At 62.0% G+C, this 23,113-nt stretch overlaps 1 protein-coding gene across 4 annotated transcripts in view; it reads left to right on the top strand.

Moving 5' to 3' along the window:
• The window catches only part of MROH1 (maestro heat like repeat family member 1), a 73,222-nt gene that overhangs the window by 37,618 nt on the left and 12,491 nt on the right, over positions 1–23,113 (top strand). For all 4 annotated transcript variants that reach the window (XM_082043967.1, XM_082043966.1, XM_082043964.1 and 1 more), the window contains 9 exons: positions 1,592–1,687; positions 2,364–2,468; positions 2,850–2,985; positions 3,931–4,043; positions 4,897–5,049; positions 8,177–8,331; positions 9,263–9,428; positions 10,665–10,861; positions 20,990–21,127. In XM_082043967.1, the coding sequence (XP_081900093.1) occupies positions 1,592–1,687; positions 2,364–2,468; positions 2,850–2,985; positions 3,931–4,043; positions 4,897–5,049; positions 8,177–8,331; positions 9,263–9,428; positions 10,665–10,861; positions 20,990–21,127 (1,259 nt within the window). The remainder of the gene's footprint in view (positions 1–1,591; positions 1,688–2,363; positions 2,469–2,849; positions 2,986–3,930; positions 4,044–4,896; positions 5,050–8,176; positions 8,332–9,262; positions 9,429–10,664; positions 10,862–20,989; positions 21,128–23,113) is intronic.

Genomic DNA, 23,113 nt, shown 5'->3' with positions numbered 1-23,113 from the left:
AGGGCTCGGGCGTCCTGGGGGGTGGGCAGTGTGACAGGAGCCGGCAACATGTGCTGGCGGCCCAGAGAGCCCATGGCATCTTGGGCTGCACCCGGAGCAACGTGAGCAGCACTGGGGGGGATCCTGCCCCTGTGCTGACCCCCTGAGCTCTGCGTCCAGCCCTGGGGTCCAGCACCAGCCAGACATGGAGCTGTTGGAGCGGGACAGAGCGGGGACACGGGAATGGGCCGAGGGCTGAACAGCTCTGGGGAGAAAGGCTGAGAGAGCTGGGGGGTCAGCCTGGGGAGGAGAAGCTCCGGGGAGACCTTAGTGCGGCCTTTCTGTAATTAAAAGGGGCTGATGAGAATGGTGGGGACAGAGTTTGGAGCAGGGTCTGTTGTGACAGGACAAGGGGTGATGGTTTTAAACTGAAGGAGGGAGATTCAGGCTGGATATCAGAATGTTTTGCAGTGAGGGTGGTGAGAGCCTGGCCCAGGTTCCCAGAGGGGTGGTAGATGAACCATCCCTGAGACACCCCAGGCCCGGCTGGACGGGGCTCTGAGCACCCTGAGCTGTGAGATGTCCCTGCTCATGGCAGGGGGGGCACTGGGGGGGCTCTAATGTCCCTCCAACCCAAACCATGTGTGATTCCATGCGGCGGGCAGGGCGCTGCCGGTGCTGCCCGGCTCCCTGCCGGGCTCGGCGCCAGCAGCACGGAGCCGGTGCAGAGCCCACATTGCGACCTGGCAGCGCCACAGGGCTTTGCTCTGCGCTCACAGCTGCTCGGGGACGTCGCTTTTGGGGCAGCACGGATGCTTTTGGACGGCGCCGTGAACCGTGGGCTCCCGTGGCCGTGGCGGCTCAGCCGTGGGAAAAGCCTGTTTGTGATTCACCCCGGGGATGAGCTGCATCGCTTCCCCCGCTCGCTTATCTCCCACCAGCGCCCGTCTGTGCCCATAGCGAGCGAGAAAGGGTGAGCTTATCAGCAAACCCAAACGCTGCTAATAAGAGCACCAACTCCCTTCAGGGGAAAAACCAAATGATGCTGGAAACCCTGTGGGGTAGAAGGGGCCTTTACATAACCAGCTTTTGAAAGGCTGCAGCTGCTTCTCGGCTGCGGTCGAGTGCTTAATGAATGAAAAGAACACGGCGCTAATGAAGTCGTTGCAGCTGCCGGGCGGCGCGGAGCAGCCCGTGCTCCGGCGCATCGCCGCGCAGCCCCGGCCGCGAGGTTCGCGGGCAGCTGGCCCAAAACTGCAACTAATAACCTTTTTGCCCTTTCCCTTCCATCCTATGAAGCTTCGTAGCTTTTATTTTGGGGGAGGTTTATCCCAAAATAAGTCCTGTGAGCTCCGGAACAGGCTCCCCAGCTCTGGAACAGGCTCCCCAGGGAGGTGTCACGGCCCCAACCTGACTGTGCTCAAGAAGAGACTGGACACCGTCCTCAGACACACGGGGTGACCTGTGGGGTGTCCTGTGCAGGGACAGGAGCTGGAACTGCTGATCCCATGGGTCCCTCCAGCTCAGGACACTCTATAACCCTATGGCTCTATGTCTCTCCGGGCTGGCTCTGCAGACGCGGTGCAGCCCCTATGATCCCATTTCCCCTCAGGTGCTGTACGGTGACACCATCAGCGCCCTGAAGGACCTGCTGAAGAGCCTCCTGCAGAGGAGCCTGACCCCCCACGGGCTGCAGGACATGTTTGCGGTGAGCGGCTTTGGGGGGCTCTTCGGGGAGCAGTGGGGAAGCCCAGGTGACCCCAGAGGTGACAAGGCAGCTTTGGAGCCAGGGCGGGAGCTGGTGACGCTGGTCCTCGCTTCTCCGTGGGACGGGAGGTCCGGTGGACCCTGTCCCCTCCTGCTCGCACCGGGCACGTGGCCCCCGGCGTCTCCTCCTTCCCGACGCCGTTGGCCTTGCTGGGGCTCACACGGGGTGGTTTCATAAAACCACACGATCGTTTTGGTTGGAAAAGCCCCTCCAGATCATCAAGTCCAAACATAACCCACCCTGTCCTTGGCCCCTGTCCTGAGAACCTCATGTCCGTCTGTCCAACCCTCCAGGGCTGGTGGCTCCAGCACTGCCCTGGGCAGCCTGTTCAATGCCCCACAGCTGCCCCGCTGGGACACGGTCTCCAGGGGAGGACGCGGGCGATTGTCCCTGTGCCTGAGGATGGTGGGCAGCGTGTGGTGGGGGGGCATCCCCGCAGCCTCCCCAGGAGCCAGAGCCCCAGCCTTGTCCTGTGGATGAGCCAGGGGAAGCTGGTTGGGATGAGGACAGGGTTCCTACAGCCCATGTGTGAGCCGCGGGCTGAAGGACACGTGGCACAGCCGCCGAGCCGCTGCTCTCCTCTAGGATTCTCCCTCCTGATGCTTTTCCCCTGCAGCATTTAGGCCCCTGGATCAAGTCGAGCAAGGAGCACGAGCGGCAGCGGGCGGTGGAGGTCAGCGCCGCCTTGCTGGACTTCTACCTGAGCAAGCTGAACGTCAGCGTGAGTGAACGCGGCGCCCGGCGTCTCCTCCTTCCCGACGCCGTTGGCCTTGCTGGGGCTCACACGGGGTGGTTTCATAAAACCACACGATCGTTTTGGTTGGAAAAGCCCCTCCAGATCATCAGGTCCAACCACAACCCACCCTGTCCCTGCCCCCTGTCCTGAGAACCTCGTGTCCGTCTGTCCAGCCCTCCAGGGCTGGTGACTCCAGCACTGCCCTGGGCAGCCTGTTCAATGCCCCACAGCCCTTTGGGGGAGAAATTGTTCCCAGATCCAATGTGAACTTTCCCTGCAAGGGAAGGTTTGTGGTGGCAGGGAAACGCTGTCCTTGTGGCCCCGAGCCCTCCTCGCGAGCGTCCCCTGTGTTTGTCACCCCTACAGACCGTCATCCCCTTCTACAACCTGGGCGTCCTCATCGCTCTCTTCTCCCCGCGCTGCTCGGACTCCCTGGCCAGCGTTCGCCAACACGCCATCGACTGCGTCTACTCCCTGCTCTACATCCAGCTCTGCTATGAGGGTGGGTGCTGGAGGGGGGTTTGGGTGCTGGAGTGGGGTTTGGGTGATGGAGAGGGGTTGGGGCCAGCAGTGGGAACCCCCGTCTCTGCGGCCGGGGGTGCCCGTCCCATCCAGACCCCAGTGGGGCCAGAGGAGCCACAAAAATTGTCTGAGGGCTGAACAGCTCTGGGGAGAAAGGCTGAGAGAGCTGGGGGCTCAGCCTGGGGAGGAGAAGCTCCGGGGAGACCTTAGTGCGGCCTTTCTGGACTTAAAAGGGGCTGATGAGAAAGATGGGGACAGAGTTTGGAGCAGGGTCTGTTGTGACAGGACAAGGAGTGATGGTTTAAACTAAAGGAGGGAGATTCAGGCTGGATATAAAGAAGAAATTTGTCACGCTGAGTGTGGTGAGAGCCTGGCCCAGGTTCCCAGAGCGGTGGTGGCTGAACCATCCCTGAGACACCCCAGGCCAGGCTGGACGGGGCTCTGAGCACCCTGAGCTGTGACGATGTCCCCAAGGCTGGCCCGGGTGACCTTTGAAGGTCCCTCCAAGCCAAACCGGCTGTGACTCTACGATCCCTCCATGTCCACGGTCCTGCAGGAAGGACCTGCAGGCGCGGTTTGCAGCAGGAATGGGGCCGCTGCAGAACAGGGGGTGGTGTTGGGGGTTCTCCCCAGGTCTGGGTGCAGGTTTCCGAGCTGTGTTCAGCCTGCAGTTCCTCCTCTGTCCGGGAGAGGTCAGTGCTCCCCTTCCCCAGCCCAGCAGAGGCTCTGGGCAAAGCAGAGAGCACTTGAGGTCTCCAGCGCAGGGCAGCCCATGCAGAGCACTCACCCTGGCGCTGGGCAGCACTTTGCTTTCTTGGCTCCTTCCTGGCAGCTGCGCCAGCTCGCAGGTCAAACCCAGCTCGGCGCAGCACGTCGGGGTCAAGCGTGAGGGATGCTGCTCACCGAACGCTCCCTCTGGCCCCAGGTTTTGCCCGGGACCACCGAGATGAGATGGTGGAGGGGCTGAAAGCTCTGAAGAAAGGCCTGGAGGAGCCCGACTTCACCGTTCTGTTCCACACCTGCACCAACATCGCCATGGTAAGGCGCAGGGTGCCGGAGCTGAGGAGCGGGACCTGCCCGGGGCTCCGGGGCTCCTCTATTCTGAGCAGCTCGCGGGCTGGTTGCCGCTGGGGAGCCCCAGTTTGGCACTGTGAACCAGCCGCTGGAGTCTTCTCCGCCTGGAGAACACTCCTGGGCTGCTCGGGGATGCTCCGAGTGTCCCACCCCCATGGGGAAGCTGCTGGTCCCACTTTAGGCACGAGGACACATGTGCAGATGCCATGGGTGCAGTGAAATCAGCAGGGACCCATCCCTGGCTGGGCTGCGGCTCGGTGTCACCGCTCAGGGTTCTGACGCGCAGCCCGAACCCTTGAGCCCCCAGCGCTCTGCTCTTGTGGGAGCCGAACTCCTCTTTGAGGGCCATTTTCCATGCAAGTGTTGCTCCAGGAGGACTTGGAGCTCTAGAGAAGCTGGTGGTGTGTTTTTGTCCTGGAAAAGCTGCCGTTCCTCACATGTGGTGGCTCTAGGGCTCGTTGTTCCTGCACTCAGCAGCTTTTTCCACCCTCAGGTCTGGAGAGTGTGTTGAGACGGGAGGGAGCATCTTCCCAGCTGCTGGGTGCTGGCCAGCGTGGGGTTAATGGCTTCGTTGTGTTGTCCCAGCCCATCCCAAGAGAGCCCCAGGTTATCGGGCCACCCTCAGGGCTGTGTCCTGGCCCTTGTCCCCTCCGTCACCACTGTCACCACCGATTTGGGCTCCCGCAGGACACTGAGCCGGGGAATGACATCCCGCAGCTGGGGCCCTCGGTCCGGGCTCTGCGGTGTCATCGGAGGGACCCCGTTCTTCTGAGAGCGACAAAACCGCATCGCCTGACCCCGCTCGCCCTCCCCGCAGGTGATCGGGAAGCGCATCCCGCCGGAGCAGCTCATGAGCCTCCTGCTCGCCATGTTCGAGGGGCTGGCGGACCCCGACAAGAACTGCTCCCGAGCAGCCACCGTCATGATCAACTCCCTGCTCAAGGAGCGCGGGGCTGTGCTGCAGGAGAAGGTAAAGCTGCTGCAGGGGAAGGTAAAGCTGCTGCAGGGGAAGGTAAAGCTGCTGCAGGAGAAGGTAAAGCTGCTGCAGGGGAAGGTAAAGCTGCTGCAGAAGGTAAAGCTGCTGCAGGGGAAGGTAAAGCTGCTGCAGGGGAAGGTAAAGCTGCTGCCATTGGCCTCGTTGCTGCCCCCGTGGCACAAACGCAGCTCCTGCCGGGTTCTGCTGCTGCTGCCCCTTCTCCCCACGTGTGTATTTTGATAAATTCCCCCTTGTGGCTCCCACGGGTGGTTTGGTGGGGCCATGGGCTGCGCTGGTGCAGCCGGGGATGGCAAGAGCGGGATGCCCAGCACAGGGAGGGATCCAGCCCTGATGGAATCGTCAAATCGATTGGGTTGGAAAAGACCTTTAAGATCATCAAGTCCAACCATAACCCACCCTGTCCCTGCCCCCTGTCCTGAGAACCTCGTGTCCGTCTGTCCAGCCCTCCAGGGCTGGTGACTCCAGCACTGCCCTGGGCAGCCTGTTCAATGCCCCACAGCCCTTTGGGGAAGAAATTGTTCCCACATCCAACCTCAACCACCCCTGGGCAACTTGAGGCCGTTTCCTCTGCTCCTGGCGCTTGTTCCTGGGGAGCAGAGCCCGACCCCCCTGGCTCCAAGCTCCTTTCAGGCAGTTCAGAGATCAGAAGGTCTCCCCTCAGCTCCTGTTCTCCAGCTGAACCCCCAGGTCCCTCAGTCTCCATCACCCTTGTGCTCCAGCCCCTCACCAGCTCCGCTCCCTTCTCTCCACTCGCTCCAGCACCTCAAGGGTTTCTTGGCGTGAGGGGCCCAGAGCTGCCCCCAGGGTTCGGGTTTGGCCCCCCAGGTCCCAGCACAGGGACGGTCACTGCGCTGGTCCCCTGGCCACCCCAGTGCTGGTCCAAAGAAGACAGGAGACATTTCCCCCGTCTCTGAGGGGACTCTCTATCAACTGCTGCATTTCTGGCCAGGGGAACGTTTGCCCCAAAGCTGTTGGGGTGTACGTCTCCATTCCCAGGGGCACGCACGCTCTTTCTCCTCCTCCTGTGCTGTGCCGGGAGCGGCTCCGCGCCGGCTCCGCGGCGGGTTGAGGAGTTCAGGGACAAGCTCACTTTACCAGAATGGGCTCAGGCTCCCCGCGAAACCTTTGTGAGCGCTGGGGGAGCGCAGGCTCCTGGCTGGGACGCCGGTCTGGATGCTCGCAGGGCTTAGAGGTGCTGGATGCAGAAGGGTTTTTGTCTAATCCACTACCTTTAGGGCTAAGCTCCCCCTTTCTCCGGCAGTAATTGGAAACACTGGCGCTGCAGCTACTCCTTGGGCTCTCTTTTGCGCCTGGGCTCCTGCGTCAAAGTCCTGCTCGCTACCTAGGAGCCTCTCTGCTACATGGGGCTGCTCCAGCTGACATGACTCACCTTTTGCTCAGCTCCAGCCCAGCGCAGATCCTGAAACCCGAACCCATGCTAAGCCCCCGGGTGGCGGCAGCGCCGAGCGCAGCTGGGGCCGGAGCGCTCGCCTGCTCTGCGCTTAATCTCGGGAATTTGCTGCCAGGCCTGGTCTGCGCCTGAACTTCCTCTTGGTCTTAACGCGCGTTTTACAGCTCGCAGGCAGCGCTGAGGTGTCTCCCCCGTTCAGCTCCGGTTCCTCGCAGGAACTCGCTGCCGAGCACCTTCGCTGCCCCCGTGTCGCGGCCGGGGCTTAGCGCCTGTTCCGGGCCGGGGCCACGGCTCGGGTGGCAGGTGTCCCCCCAGGTCACACACAGCCCCTGAATGTCAGGGGGTGAAGGGCCCTCAAAGCTCATCCAGTGCAGCCCCCCGGAGCAGGAACACCCAGCTGAGGTTCCACAGGAAGGTGTCCAGGGGTTGGAATGTCTGCAGAGAAGGAGACTCCACAACCCCCTGGGCAGCCTGTTCCAGGCTCTGCCACCCTCACCCCAACAAGTTGCTTCTCCTCTTCCAGCGGAACCTCCTGTGTTCCAGTTTGCACCCATTGCCCCTTGTCCTGTCCCTGGTTGTCACCAGCAGAGCCTGGCTCCATCCTCCTGACACTGCCCCTTTCCATCTTGATCCCCAGCAATGAGTCCCCCCTCAGTGTCCTCTTGTCCAGCTCCAGAGCCCCAGCTCCCTCAGCCTTTCCTCACCCGGGAGATGCTCCACTCCCTCCAGCATCTTGGTGGCTGCGCTGGACTCTCTGCAGCAGTTCCCTGTCCTGCTGGAACTGAGGGGCCACAACTGGACACAAGATTCCAGGTGTGGTCTCCCCAGGGCAGAGCAGAGGGGCAGGAGAACCTCTCTGACCCACTGACCACCCCCTTCTAACCCCCCCCAGGTCCCATTGGCTTCCTGGCCACAAGGGCCAGTGCTGGCTCAGCCCACAGCACCCGCTGTTCCCACCTGGTCTCCCATCCAAGTACTGAGCGGGCCCGACCCTGCTGAGCTTCCCACATCAGATGAGATGGGGCACTCTCAGGGTGTTATGGCTGTATACATTACATATATATATGTTCCCCACGTATATCCTGATAGTATTTGAACTAAACCCTTTTTCAAAGGCAGAGTAGAGGGGCAGGAGAACCTCTCTGACCCACTGACCACCCCCTTCTAACCCCCCCCAGGTCCCATTGGCTTCCTGGCCACAAGGTCTCCCATCCAAGTACTAACCAGGCCCGACCCTGCTTAGCTTCCAAGACCAGGCATTCCCAGGGTGCTATGGCTGTATACATTACGTATATATGTATGATCCTCAAGTATATCCTGATAGTATCTGAACTAAACCCTTTACTCAAGGGCAGAGTAGAGGGGCAGGAGAACCTCTCTGACCCACTGACCACCCCCTTCTAACCCACCCCAGGTCCCATTGGCTTCATGGCCACAAGAAGGTCCCCTTTCCCGGGACACCCCGCACATTCCGCTGTCCCCCGGCTGGGGACGGATCCTTGCCCTCCCTGGAGCTCTCTGGTTCTGCATGCTGAGCCGGGACACGTCCCCACAAACCGCGCTGCCCACCCGCGCTGTCCTCTGACACCGCGTCACCCGTGACCGAGGGGACAGGACCCGCGTGTGCTCTCCGACGGTGACCCCAGGCGCTCAGCGCTCACCCGGCCGCCCCATCTCCTCTCCCCTCAGGTGCCCGACATCATGAGCATCATCCACGGCAAGCTGGAGGAGGTGGACGAGGAGCACGTGCGCAAGGCGGCCCAGCAGACGGTTTACATCTTGGCGGCCCAGCACAAGAGCCTGGTGGTGTCCAGCCTGCTGAGCAGCGCGCTGCCCTTCGACAGGTCCTGCAGGGCTCCGCGGCGGCTTCCCCTGAGCTGCACAAAGGCTCTTGCCCGCTCAGCCCCAGCAATCAGCCCCTGCCGGTGTTTCCTTGGCGTGCTCAAGGGTCGGCACGGCCGCTCGCTGCCGCTCGGGGGGTTTGCTGGGCTTGCAGGGGGTGGCAACGCCGACCCCGGGGAGCTGAGCGTGGCTGGGGCTCGGTGCTGCTCTGCAGAGCGGATCACCCACCCAGAGCTGCTGAGCCCGGCTGAGCCTCGAGCAGACGGGGTCATAGAGTCACAGAGCCAGTTTGGTCGGCAAAGCCCCTCGAGATCAAGTCCAACAATTACTCCAGCCCAGCACTGCCCCCTGTCCTGAGAACCTCGTGTCCGTCTGTCCAGCCCTCCAGGGCTGGTGACTCCAGCACTGCCCTGGGCAGCCTGTTCAATGCCCCACAGCCCTTTGGGGAAGAAATTGTTCCCACATCCAACCTCAACCTCCCCTGGCGCAACTTGAGGCCGTTTCCTCTGCTCCTGGCGCTTGTTCCTGGGGAGCAGAGCCCGACCCCCCGGCTCCAAGCTCCTTTTGGGCAGTTCAGAGACGTTCTTGTCCTTGACAGGACAAGGGGTGATGGTTTTAAACTCAAGGAGGGAGATTCAGGCTGGATATCAGAATGTTTTGCCCCTGAGGGTGGTGAGAGCCTGGCCCAGGTTCCCAGAGCGGTGGTGGCTGAACCATCCCTGAGACACCCCAGGGCAGGCTGGACGGGGCTCTGAGCACCCCGAGCTGTGATATGTCCCTGAGGTTGCACCGGGTGACCTTTGAAGGTCCCTTCACCCCATGTTGGTGGGTGACATGACTCAGGTGTTCCCCGGCGTGGGGAAGGGACTTTGCCATGGGGGTGATTTAAAGCTGGCAGCCAGTACCAAAGCGTCTCGTGTCCCTTCTCTGCAGCCACACGTGCGCCATGTGGAGGTCCCTGGCCGGCGAGCCCACCCTGACCTCGCAGATCCTGGAGCAGCTCCTGGAGAAGGTGAACCGGGACGTCCCATACAAGGAGAGCAAGGGCTTCCTGCTGGGCAGCAGCTCCGAGCGCATCGCCACCCCCCTGCCCCTGGCCGTGAGTGTCCCCGTCCCCGTCCCCACCGCTCTGCCCCTGGCCGTGAGTGTCCCTGTCCCCATCCCTCTGCCCCTGGCCGTGAGTGTCCCCGTCCCTGTCCCCACCCCTCTGCCCCTGGCCGTGAGTGTCCCTGTCCCTGTGTCCCTGTCCCCACCCCCCTGCCCCTGGCCGTGAGTGTCCCTGTCCCTGTGTCCCTGTCCCCACCCCCCTGCCCCTGGCCGTGAGTGTCCCCGTCCCTGTCCCCATCCCTCTGCCCCTGGCCGTGAGTGTCCCTGTCCTGTGTCCCTGTCCCCACCCCCCTGCCCCTGGCCGTGAGTGTTCCTGTCCCTGTGTCCCTGTCCCCACCCCCCTGCCCCTGGACGTGAGTGTCCCTGTCCCCACCGCTCTGCCCCTGGCTGTGAGTGTCCCTGTCCCCGTGTCCCTGTCCTCACCCCTGACTGTGAGTGTCCCTGTCCCGTGTCCCTGTCCCTACCCCTCTGCCCCTGGCTGTGTGTCCCTGTCCCCGTGTCCCTGTCCCCACCCCTGACTGTGAGTGTCCCTGTCCCCACCCTGGCTGCAATGTCCCTGTCCCACCCCGTGCCCAGCGGGACGCCGTGCCCCCCACCCACACCTGGAAGAGCTTTTCCCCATTTCCGTGGCCCTCGGGGCTCGGTGCCAGGCGCGGGCTCTGGAAATACCGCACCGCTCCGTAACGCCTATTAGAGCTAATCCAGCGGCTCATAAAGAGCCTCTCAGGTGTCCGTCCTCCAGGGAGAGCACTTTGCCTTTTTATCCCTTCAGAAAAAGCATAAAGCCAGCCTGGCAGCTTGCTGAGCAGGAAAGCAGCTGTGAAAATTTCCTCCTCCTCCCCAGGACCAAACGCAGCTGGGAGAGAATCAGCCGCCCCGAGAGCGAGCCCCCTCCCCTCCCTGCGCTTTGACACCCCTATGGACCGCACGCTGTAATTATGGCTTTGCAAATTGGCCGGAATAGGCTCTGTGTGTGTGTGTGTGTTGTCTTCCTCCCCTAAAAGCCAGGTACAGCTTCCCCTCCCCGGCTTGCCGAGGAGCAGCTGTTGCTCCGCCGGGTGGGACGCGGGGGGTCACGCCGACGCTTTGTCAGACTCAGCGTTGCAGGAAGGAGGAAAAAGAAAGAAACCAAAGGGCTCTGGCTGCCTGGCTGGGTTATTTACTATCAGCTATCCCAGCGTGGTGTGGGAGATCCCCTCCTAATCCTCTTCGTTCGCTCTCTCTCCAGGCCACATGTGCTCTGTATGAGATCATGTCTGCTCCGGAGTCTGGGGCAGCGGTGCTGGGGCTCTACCCGCCGCTGTTTGTGACTCTCCTGCTGCGCCTCAGCTGCACCGTGGGTGTTCAGCTACCGAAGAGCCTGCAGAGCCGCGAGAGGAGGAGCAGCAGCCTGGGCTCGGCCGCCCGCAGCCTCCACCCCGCCAGGTACCTGTGCTGCCATCTGAGACCTGGCCAGGCTGGAGAGCTGGGCAGGGAAAAATGTAATGAAATATAACAAGGGCAAGTGTAGAGTCCTGCATCTGGGCAGGAACAACCCCAGGTTCCAGTGTAGGTTGGGAAATTACATATTAGAGAGCAGTGTAGGGGAAAGGGAGCTGGGGGTCCTGGGGACAGCAGGGTGACCATGAGCCAGCACTGGCCCTTGTGGCCAGGAAGCCAATGGGACCTGGGGGGGGTTAGAAGGGGGTGGTCAGTGGGTCAGAGAGATTCTCCTGCCCCTCTACTCTGCTCTTTAGTTCAGAGATTATCAGGATATACTTTGGGAACATATACATACATACACATATGATATATACAGCCATACCCCCTTGAGAACACCTGATCTCATCTGCTCTGGGAAGCTAAGCAGGGTCGGGCCCGGTCAGTACTTGGATGGGAGACCAGGTGGGAACAGCGGGTCCTGTGGGCTGAGCCAGCACTGGCCCTTGTGGCCAGGAAGCCAATGGGACCTGGGGGGGGTTAGACGGGGGTGGTCAGTGGATCAGAGAGGTTCTCCTGCCCCTCTGCTCTGCCCTGGGGAGACCACACCTGGAATCTTGTGTCCAGTTGTGGCCCCTCAGTTCCAGCAGGACAGGGAACTGCTGGAGAGGGTCCAGCGTAGGGCAACCAAGATGATTAAGGGAGTGGAGCATCTCCCTTATGAAGAAAGGCTGAGGGAGCTGGGGCTCTTTAGTCTGGGGAAGAGGACACTGAAGGGTGACCTTATTAATGTTTATAAATATATAAAGGGTGAGTGCCATGAGGATGGAGCCAGGCTCTTCTCAGTGGCAAACAATGATAGGACAAGGGGTAATGGGATCAAGCTGGAACACAAGAGGTTCCACTTAAATTTGAGAAGAAACTTGTTCATGGTGAGGGTGGCAGAGCCTGGCCCAGGCTGCCCAGGGGGGTTGTGGAGTCTCCTTCTGTGCAGACATTCCAACCCCTGGACACCTTCCTGTGGAACCTCACCTGGGTGTTCCTGCTCCGGGGGGATTGCACTGGATGAGCTTTTGAGGTCCCTTCAATCCCAAACATACTGTGATACTGTGATACTGTGATACTGTGCGCCGGGGCGACCCCCGCGGTGGTGACCGTGGCGCCCTTGTGGTGACAGCCCGACCTCTGCTGCGGTTTGCGCTCGGAGCTGGGTGGTGTTTGTTTCTGCAGAACGCAGCGTCTAAATTGGGAAGCATTAAATCAGGCGCAGCGCAAGACGAGCTCGGTCAGCGCCGCTGCCAGAGCCCTGCGGGGTTGGGTTGTTGCCGCAGCCTCCCGAAAATCCTGGCTGGCTCTGGTGTGGGGTCCCCCGGGGCTCGTGGGCACGGCGGGGGCGGAGGAGCGTTTTTGGGGCTCCCTTTCGGTGAAGGATGAGGAGGGGAAGCTGGAAAGAGCCAACGTTTTGGTTTCATTGCGTCTCAGTCGCACCAAATCGCTGCCTGTTGAGCGAACAGCTGCGCTGCGGTGCCGTTGTCCCCCGGGTAGAGGTGACAGTGCCAAACCACCGCAGTCCAGCTCGACCATCGGTGCGTAGAGCCCGGGGTGTCCCGCGCCACCGAGGAGGGTCTTGGCCTCTCACTGCGGCCGGACCTTCTGGTTTGTCACAGGATCACAGATGGTTTGGGTTGGAGGGGCCTTAAAGCTCCCCCAGTCCCCCTGCCCTGAGCAGGGACATCTCACAGCTCAGGGTGCTCAGAGCCCCGTCCAGCTCTGGGGTGTCTCAGGGATGGTTCAGCCACCACCGCTCTGGGAACCTGGGCCGGGCTCTCACCACCCTCAGGGCAACAATTCCTTCCTCATGTCCAGCCTGAATCTCCCTCCTTCAGTTTAAACCATCACCCCTTGTCCTGTAACAACAGGCCCTGCTCCAAACTGTCCCCATCTTTCTTATTGACACTTTTTAAGTCCGAAAAGGCCACACTGAGGTCTCCCCGGAGCTTCTCCTCCCCAGGCTGAGCCCCCAGCTCTCTCAGCCTTTCTCCCCAGAGCTGTTCAGCCTCGGATCGTTTCTGTGGCTCCTCTGGACTTGTAAAAGATTGTTGTTGTAAACGTTATTTCTCTCCTGTGAGAGCCCCTGAAATCCCCGAGGGCTCGTTGCTGAGCACAGGGAGGGTCACCACAGCTGCTCAGTCCTCCTCTGTGCCAGCTCCGTGTCCCACACCAGATCCATGTCGCTGTGCCAGGTCCGTGTCCCAGTGCCAGGACATTGTCCCAGCGCCAGGTCTGTGTCCCAGCGCCAGGTCTGTGTCCCAGTGCCAGGTCTGTGTCCCAGCGCCAGGTCTGTGTCCCAGCGCCAGGTCTGTGTCCCAGCTCCAGGTCTGTGTCCCAGCGCCAGGTCTGTGTCCCAGCGCCAGGTCTGTGTCCCAGTGCCAGGTCTGTGTCCCACACCAGATCCATGTTCCTGTGCCAGGTCCGTGTCCCAGTGCCAGGACATTGTCCCAGTGCCAGGTCCGTGTCCCAGCGCCAGATCCGTGTCCCAGCGCCAGATCCGTGTCCCACACCAGATCCGTGTCCCACACCAGATCCATGTCCCAGTGCCAGGTCCGTGTCCCACACCAGATCCATGTTCCAGCACCGGGTCTGTGTCCCGGTGCCATGTCTGTGTCCCACACCAGATCCATGTCGCTGTGCCAGGTCCGTGTCCCAGCGCCAGGTCTGTGTCCCACACCAGATCCATGTCCCAGCGCCAGATCCGTGTCCCACACCAGATCCGTTTCCCACACCAGATCCATGTCCCAGTGCCAGGTCCGTGTCCCACACCAGATCCATGTTCCAGCGCCAGGTCTGTGTCCCGGTGCCATGTCTGTGTCCCACACCAGATCCATGTCGCTGTGCCAGGTCCGTGTCCCAGCGCCAGGTCTGTGTCCCACACCAGATCCATGTCCCAGCGCCAGGTCCGTGTCCCACACCAGATCCATGTCCCAGTGCCAGGTCTGTGTCCCTGTGCCAGGTCCACGTCTCACACCAGGTCCATGTCCCACACCAGATCCATGTCCCGGCGCCAGGTCCGTGTCCCGGCGCCAGGTCCGTGTTCCAGCGCCAGGTCCGTGTCCCACACCAGGTCCGTGTCCCAGCGCCAGGTCTGTGTCCCACACCAGGTCCGTGTCCCTGTGCCAGATCTGTGTCCCCCGCTGTGTCCCCATCTCAGTCTCAGTCCATGCTGCCCTGCCCAACGTGCTGAGCACCACCAGCTGCTGGAGGTTCCCAGCAGAGCCCTGGTGCTGGGAGAGCTGGGACGCCAAGGGGGCAGAGCACCCGTTAGATGGGCTGCAGGACTGTCCCACCCCGGGGCTTCATGGTGTCCCCTCTGGGAGCGTGGGGCTGTCACCCACAGGGCTTCATGGTGTCCCCTCCGGGAGCGTGGGGCTGTCACCCACAGGGCTTCATGGTGTCCCCTCCAGGAGCGTGAGGCTGTCACCCATGGGGCTTCGTGGTGTCCCCTCCGGGAGCGTGGGGCTGTCACCCATGGGGCTTCATGGTGTCCCCTTGGGGAGCGTGGGGCTGTCACCCATGGGGCTTCATGGTGTCCCCTCCGGGAGCGTGGGGCTGTCACCCGAGGGGCTTCATGGTGTCCCCTCTGGGAGCGTGGGGCTGTCACCATGGGGCGCTGGACCCCTGACCGTGTCTGGAGACTGGGAGAGCTGGGGCTGTTCAGCTGCAGGAGGGAAGCGGAGAGGGACTTTATTGGTGTCACCACGTGTGCCCTCGTCCTGCAGCTGGTGAGCGGTACCTGCACTCGCTTTAAAGCACTTTATATTTATGGGGATGTTGGGTTAACCCCAAGGGGACTTGGGCTTTTTTACAGGCTATTATTAGTGTTAGGAGGAAAGCCTGGAGGATCCCCTGGAGCCAAAGCGGGACCGAGCGAGGAGGGCTCTGGCATCTCCTGACGTTCCGTTTGTCACATCCCAATGGTGAAGAAAGGTGTTTCTTTCCTCTGGGTAGAATGAGTGAGGTGGTGACATTGGGCACAGCGAGCGGTGTCCCCGGCTGCTCCGCGCCGCGGTGGCCCCGGCTGCATCTGGCGCAGCTGCCGCTCGCGCTGGCTCCTCCCGCCGGAGGGGATGAGTGGAACCAGGTGCTGTGGATGGCAGGGCTGCCGTCTAATCAGCCTTTTATTGACACCACATGGCAGAACAGAATTAAGAGAACCCGCTGCGTTGGAGGGGCGGCTTGGCAGAGCCCGATGGTGGTTGTCCCGTGGCTGTTTGGTGCTCCCCGAGCTCGTGGCTCTTGCCCTGTCCCCTCAGGGTGTTTGTGGCCGTGGTTGGGATGTGGCTTCGTGCAACCTCCCGATGGGATCCGACACTTGCGCCACCGTTGTGGCTTTGGGCTCCTGCAGCCGGATCCGTCTGCTCTCATCACGCTCGTCCCCCGGGGTGTCTCCTGGATGGGCGAAATGGGCAGATGCTGGCCAGAGCCTGTGCCGTAACACGGGGAGCGCTGGAGGGAACTCGGAGCAGCTGGTTGTTGCCCCCAGGGAAGGAGACGCAGGAGCCAGAACCGCCTGCTCTTCCTCCAGAAGCGTCTGGGCTCCAAACAGCGTTGGGGACACAAACAAGAGGTGCTGAGCTCTGTCCACGGCCGCTGCTCCGTCCGTGGGACGGGGCTGGGCTGGATGAACCCGTGTCCCTCGCCACGCTGGGGTCGGGGTCCTCTGGCAGCTGTCGAGCACGAGAGCGAACGTGCGGGATGCGACATTTGTTGAGCGCGAGAGCGAACGTGCGGGATGCGACATCTGTCGAGCACGAGAGCAAACGTGCGGGATGCGGCATCTGATGAGCACGAGAGCGAACGTGCGGGATGTGGCATCTGTCGAGCACGAGAGTGAACGTGCGGGATGTGGCATCTGTCGAGCACGAGAGTGAACGTGCGGGATGCGACATCTGTCGAGCACGAGAGCGAACGTGCGGGATGTGGCATCTGTCGAGCACGAGAGTGAACGTGCGGGATGCGGCATCTGACGAGCACGAGAGCGAACGTGCGGGATGCGACATCTGTCGAGCACGAGAGCGAACGTGCGGGATGTGGCATCTGTCAAGCACGAGAGCGAACGTGCGGGATGCGACATCTGTCGAGCATGAGAGTGAACGTGCGGGATGCGACATCTGTCGAGCATGAGAGCGAACGTGCGGGATGCGGCATCTGTCGAGCACGAGAGCGAACGTGCGGGATGTGGCATCTGTCGAGCACGAGAGCGAACGTGCGGGATGCGGCATCTGTCGAGCATGAGAGCGAACGTGCGGGATGCGGCATCTGTCGAGCACGAGAGTGAACGTGCGGGATGCGGCATCTGTCAAGCACGAGAGCGAACGTGCGGGATGCGACATCTGTCGAGCATGAGAGTGAACGTGCGGGATGCGACATCTGTCGAGCATGAGAGTGAACGTGCGGGATGCGACATCTGTCGAGCACGAGAGCGAACGTGCGGGATGCGGCATCTGACGAGCACGAGAGCGAACATGCGGGATGCGGCATCTGTCGAGCATGAGAGCGAACGTGCGGGATGTGACAGTCCCCGGATCCTTGTGGGAAAAGCCAATGTGCCAGATGGGAGATCGGTGGGAACCAGAGGATCAGTAGGAACCAGAGGATCAATAGGAACCAGAGGATCGGTGGGAACCAGAGGATCAATAGGAACCAGAAGACGGGTGGGAGCCAGAGGATTGGCGGGAACCAGAGGATCGGTGGGAGCCAGAGGATCAATAGGAGCCAGAGGATCAGTGGGAGCCAGAGGATCAATAGGAACCAGAGGATCGATGGGAGCCAGAGGATCAATAGGAGCCAGAGGATCAATAGGAGCCAGAGGATCAGTGGGAGCCAGAGGATCAATAGGAACCAGAGGATCGATGGGAGCCAGAGGATCAATAGGAGCCAGAGGATCAATAGGAGCCAGAGGATCAATAGGAGCCAGAGGATCAGTGGGAGCCAGAGGATCAATAGGAGCCAGAGGATCAGTGGGAGCCAGAGGATCAATAGCAGTCAGAGGATCGGTGGGAGCCAGAGGATCGGTGGGAGCCAGAGGATCAATAGGAGTCAGAGGATCGGTATGAACCAGAGGATCGGTGGGAGCCAGAGGGTCGATAGGAGCCAGAGGATCAATAAGAGCCAGAGGATCGGTAGGAGCCAGAGGATCGGCGGGAGCCGGCAGCTCTTTGACATCCGCTTCCCTGAGGTGGGATGGGGGAGCCCCCGGCCCGTCTCCTGCAGCCCCAGGAGCAGCCCCGCTGATGGAGGCGCTGACTTAGTCCCGGCTTTGCTGGGCGAAGCTGGGCAGGATGGTACCATGGGGGCTTTCTTGCTGGTCCGAGCCCCCGGATCGCATTGCCAGGGCTGGTGTGAACGCGGGTGCGCTGGCCACGCTCTGCTCCCTGGGACCGCCGTCCGTGGGTCACACGTGGTGTCTGTGTCCTCGGCACAGGAAAAAGGCTCCTCTGTCAGCGCTCCGCAGCCGTGCCCATCACACGAGCACCGTGCTGGCTGGCTCCGTGCTGCTCCTCACATCCCCGCTCAGTCTGTTGGTGTTGGTCTGGAACAGCCGTGTCCCGGCTCTGCATTGCGGTTGAGTCCCGGTGACACCGCCTGCTTTTGGGAGCAGGGACGGGGCTGTGTCACCCCAGATCCTGCCAGAAACCCCTGGGGATGAGTGGAGGGGCCGGGAATGACACCCGGTTCCGCTCCCAGTCCCGGTTCCGCTCCCAGTCCCGGTTCCGCTCCCAGTCCCAGTTTTGCTCCCAGCCCCGGTTCTGCCCTGAGTGCCGGTTCCGCTCCCAGTTCAAATTGTGCTCCCAGTCCCACTTCTGCTCCCAGTCCCAGTTCCACTCCCAGCTCCATTTCTGCTCCCAGTCCTGATTCTGCTCTCAGTCCCAGTTCTGATCCCAGTCCTAGTTCTGTTCTCAGCCCTGGTTCTGCTCCCAGTTCAAATTCTGTTCTCAGACCCAGTTCTGCTCCCAGTTCTAATTCTGTTCCCAGTCTCGGTTCTGCTCCCAGTCCCATTTCTGCTCCTAGCACCAGTTCCATTCCCAGCCCCATTTCTGCTCTCAGCTCCAATTCTGCTCCCAGCCCCAGTTTTGCTCCCAGCCCCAGTTCTCCCAGCCCTCGTTCTCCCAACCCCGGTTCCTCTCCCATCCCTGGTTCTCCCAGCCCTGTTTCTCCCAGCCTGGTTCCTCTCCCATCCCCGGTTCTCCCAGCCCTGGTTCTCCCTGCCCGGTTCCTCTCCCAGCTCCAGTTCTCCCAGCTCCAGTTCTCCCAGCTCCAGTTCTCCCTGCCCAGTTCCTCTCCCAGCCCCGGTTCTCCCAGCCCCGGTTCTCCCAGCCCCGGTTCTCCCAGCCTGGTTCCGTCCCAGCCCCGGTTCCTCTCCCAGCCCCAGTTCTCCCAGCCCCAGTTCTCCCAGCCCCGGTTCTCCCCGCCTGGTTCCGTCCCAGCGCTGGTTCTCCCAGCCCCGGTTCCTGTCCCAGCCCCAGTTCTCCCAGCCCCAGTTCTCCCAGCGCCGGTTCTCCCCGCCCGGTTCCGTCCCAGCGCCGGTTCTCCCAGCCCCGGTTCCTGTCCCAGCCCCAGTTCTCCCAGCCCCGGTTCTCCCCGCCCGGTTCCGTCCCAGCGCCGGTTCTCCCTGCCCGGTTCCGTCCCGCCGTGCAGGCTGCGGGCCGGTGGCCGTGGCCATGAAGTCATCGCTGATTGATGGAGGCGAACAGTCTTTGTCCAACACGGAGAACAAACCGCGGGGATGTGAAATTCCAGCCTCGTCCCAGGAGCAGGTTACAATATCAAAGTAATTTCCTGTACGCGTTTCGAATGCGAAGGCTTCATGATATTTAAATGCCAAAGAGAGATGGTAAAGGTGAATATGATAGCTTGGCAGGAAGGGCCGGCTGGAAGACAACGGGATTTTGTTGGAAAGGAAGGAAGTGTCTATAGGACACTGTGGAAAAAGCAAACCTGGGGAAGGAGCGGCGTCAACCATCTGGTGGGAGCAGCCGCGCTCCGGGATCCTGTGTTGGAGCAGGAGAGCCTGGAGCTGCAGCCGGGAGCCCGGACCTCGGCGGGTTCTGGAGGAACGTGGGCGCTTTGCCGGGTCGGTGCGTCCCGAGGAGCCGCCGCGAGCGCCGGGCTGGCGCTGGGACGTTGCCATCAGACCTTGGCCACAGCCAGGGAGCCGGTGGGACGTTCCTCAGCCTTTTTGTTGCTGTTTTCTTACACTGCAAGAAGATTAATCCCCCCGTGGCCTGTTGGACTCAGCGACGGGTTCACCTGTGCGCCAGCGTTGGGTTTCAAAGCTTGGGGAGGTTCTTGAGCTCTGCAGAGGCGTTCGTGCTCCTCAGGATGCTGCAGGAGCACGGTCCCCACGTCCCCAAGTGGCGCGTGTCCGGCTCTCCCGCCCCAAACCTGTGTGGGTGCTGAACCTCCCCCCTAAACCCACCGTGGCCGTGAAAGGAACCCGGGTTGCGTTCCAGGCGGATGGAAGGGGGAGTATCCAAGGGGGATACTCGAGGTCAGAGACCCGCTCTGTGGAAGGGGCGCTCGGAGCGGAGACGCCCGTACGTCCCTGTGCAACCTGGGCTGCAGCTCATGGCGCCTGAAAATGGGCTGAAAACTCCAAAAGCCGGCGTGGCCGGGCTCCGAGCAGTAAAACCAGGGATGCTCCATGGACCAGCAGCTCGGTGTGGGCAGATGGCGCAAGGATCCTTCTGCCAAGGGCTTGCTTTAATTAGCAATTAGCTCCTTGCCGTGGTCCTGGTGTGGGGATGCTGAACGGCTGCGGGGCTCTGCGCCGGAGCTGAGTGTGCTCAGCAAACCCTCCTCATCCTCCTTTCTTTGGGGTGGTGGTTATTGTCCATCGGTATGTGAAGGTGGGACACGGGGGAGGTGACGGGGTGGCCTTGGGCAGGGTGAGCTGGGACCTGGCTCGGGGGTGACGGCCCCTCCGTGTCCCTTGTCACCGCGGCTCAGGTCACCCCACCAGAAGCCCAAATAGCAGGAACCGGCTCATAAACCTTCGTGCCGAGACGCTCTTACTGAATTATGTTTTCTTTGTGTGTGTGGTAACTACGTTCCTCTGGCTTATACGGCAGGCTAAGAGATTTATCCATCGCTAATATTTGTTTTGTTTTGACAGGATAATGTATGTTTCCCATATGTTGCCCTGTGCTTGCAGCAAAATAATCCCTACCTATAAAATACTAATGCAAAAAAACCCCACCAACCCTTCTTAAAGTACTTCTGGACTTCTTTACTTTTCGGTCCATTGTTTTGGATGACGTTAATGCCAAACGGCACGGTGGCGATGGAAGTGGCCGGAGTTATGGGCTCGTCTCCCGCTGGCCACAGCCCTTGTGTAATTCATCCCGTCCTCGAGCAGCGCAGCCTCCCGGACGGGCAGGGATGGGGGCGGCGCAGGCAGGGATGCAGGCAGGGATGCAGGCAGGGATGCAGGCAGGGGTGCAGGCAGGGGTGCAGGCAGGGATACGAGCAGCGCAGGCAGGGGTGCAGGCAGGGATGCAGGCAGGGGTGCAGGCAGGGGTGCAGGCAGGGATACGAGCAGCGCAGGCAGGGGTGCAGGCAGGGGTGCAGGCAGGGGTGCAGGCAGGGATACGAGCAGCACAGGCAGGGATGCAGGCAGGGATGCTGCAGAGATGCAGGCAGGGATGCAGGCACAGATGTGGGCAGGGATGCAGGCAGGGATGCTGCAGGGAGGTGGGCAGGGATGTGAGCAGTGCAGGCAGGGGTGCAGGCAGGGGTGCAGGCAGGGATGCGGGCAGGGATGCGGGCAGGGATGTGGGCAGGGGTGCAGGCAGCACAGGCAGGGATGCAGGCAGGGATGTGGCAGGGATGCGGCAGGAATGCAGGCAAGGGTGCAGGCAGCACAGGCAGGGATGCAGGCAGGGATGCTGCAGGGATGCAGGCAGGGGTGCAGGCAGCACAGGCAGGGATGCAGGCAGGGATGCTGCAGGGATGCAGGCAGGGGTGCAGGGATGCAGGCAGGGATGCAGGCAGGGATGCTGCAGGGATGCAGGCAGGGGTGCAGGCAGCACAGGCAGCTGCCCTCACCTCACCTCACCACCCCACTTCTCTCGGCAGCTGCGCGGTGGAGACGCTGAAGGTGATGCTGGCGCGGGGGGGCAGTGAGGAGGTGGCCGTGGCCGTGGGCAGCGCCGGCGCCTGGGACCTGATGGCCAGTCCCGAGAGGCACCACGACGGCATCGCCGTGCTCGCCAGGTAAGGGCTGGCACCGCGCCGGGGCTGCGGTGGCTCCTCGGGTTGGGTGCAAGAGCCCCACGGCGGCCGTGGGGAGGCGGATGGCGAGCGGGGAGGGCGCTTCTGTGTCCTGGGGGGTTGTGATGTGTCGAACCCATGGAGGGTCTCGCTGGCTTCCCAGGGGATAGGCGATGGGGCTCTGCCGTGCTGTCTGCCCTGGGGATGGGGACCCACAGCATGAACCACGTTCCTGGGAGCACCGGGGGGCTGGGTGCGGCTGGTGCCCATCAGAGAATCACAGATGGTTTGGGTTCAAATGACCTTCAGATGTCACCCAGTGCCCCCCCTGCCATGAGCAGGGACATTTCACAGCTCAGGGTGCTCAGAGCCCCGTCCAGCTCTGGAGTGTCTCAGGGATGGTTCAGCCACCACCTCTCTGGGAACCTGGGCCAGGCTCTCACCACCCTCAGGGCAACAATTCCTTCCTCATGTCCAGCCTGAATCTCCCTCCTTTAGTTTAAAACCATCACCCCTTGTCCTGTCACAACAGACCCTGCTCTAAACTCTGTCCCCGTCCTTCTCATTGTCCCCTTTTAAGTCCAGAAAGGCCGCACTAAGGTCTCCCCGGAGCTTCTCCTCCCCAGGCTGACCCCCCAGCTCTCTCAGCCTTTCTCCCCAGAGCTGTTCAGCCCTCGGCCCATTCCCGTGTCCCTCCTCTGTCCCGCTCCAACAGCTCCATGTCTGGCTGGTGCTGGACCCCAGGCTGGTTGTCCGTCCCGTTGTGCCCCTCGCCAGGGCTGTCCGGCAGCTCTTCAGCCACATCAGCCAAACGTTTCCTGCCATCAGCTGCGTGGCTGCGCTCCTGCGGGGCTCAGGCTCCCTGTTCACCTTCTGAGCTCTGTCCCTGCCTCCTGTCCTGAGAGCCTCGTGTCCGTCTGTCCAGCCCTCCAGGGCTGGTGACTCCAGCACTGCCCTGGGCAGCCTGTTCAATGCCCCACAGCCCTTTGGGGAAGAAATTGTTCCCAGATCCAACCTCAACCTCCCCTGGGCAACTTGAGGCCGTTTCCTCTGCTCCTGGCGCTTGTTCCTGGGGAGCAGAGCCCGACCCCCCCGGCTCCAAGCTCCTTTCAGGCAGTTCAGAGATCAGAAGGTCTCCCCTCAGCTCCTGTTCTCCAGCTGAACCCCCAGGTCCCTCAGTCTCCATCACACTTGTGCTCCAGCCCCTCACCAGCTCCGCTCCCTTCTCTCCACTCGCTCCAGCACCTCAAGGGTTTCTTGGCGTGAGGGGCCCAGAGCTGCCCCCAGGGTTCAGGTTTGCCACCCCAGGTCCCAGCACAGGGACGGTCACTGCGCTGGTCCCCTGGCCACCCCAGTGCTGGGACCAGCCAGGACCCTGTGGCCTCTTGGCCACCTGGGCACACGCTGGCTCATGTTCAGCCGCTGCCACCAACACCCCCAGCTCCTTTTCTTCTCCAGCCGCTGTTCCCCAGCTGCAGCGTCCATGGGGTTGGTGTGACCCCAGTGCAGGGCCCGGCACGTGGCCTTGGTGACCTCAGCCCATTGGCCTCAGCCCATGGATCCATCCCACCCTCAGCACATCAACACTGCACCCAGCCTGGTGCCACCCGCAAACTGAGGGTGCACTCGATCCCCTCATCCAGACCATTGATAAAGAGATTAAACAGAACTGGCCCCGGTGCTGAGCCCTGGGGAGCAAAACCTGTGACCGGCCAACAACGGGGTTTGGCTCCATTCACCACAACTCCCTGGGCCCGGCGCTGCAGCCGGTTCTTCACCCGGCGAGAGCACCAAAAGGTCTTGGATGGAAAGATTCTTTCCCTTTGCTGCTGCAATGTCGCTGTGGTTCCTCAAGCCCCGCGGCAGCGCCCGACCCCCCCGGTCCTTCCCGCGGCGCCTGCGCCTCGTCCCGCCAACGGCGGCGATTTGGCGAGGCCGCGGCACGGCCACAGCCCGGCGGAGCCGGTTCAGCCGGGGACTCCGCTGTCC

The sequence above is a fragment of the Streptopelia decaocto genome, assembly GCF_964273445.1.
Source record: "Streptopelia decaocto genome assembly, chromosome: 2".
Lineage (NCBI taxonomy): Eukaryota > Metazoa > Chordata > Aves > Columbiformes > Columbidae > Streptopelia > Streptopelia decaocto.
This window is presented reverse-complemented; position numbering and strand designations above follow the sequence as displayed.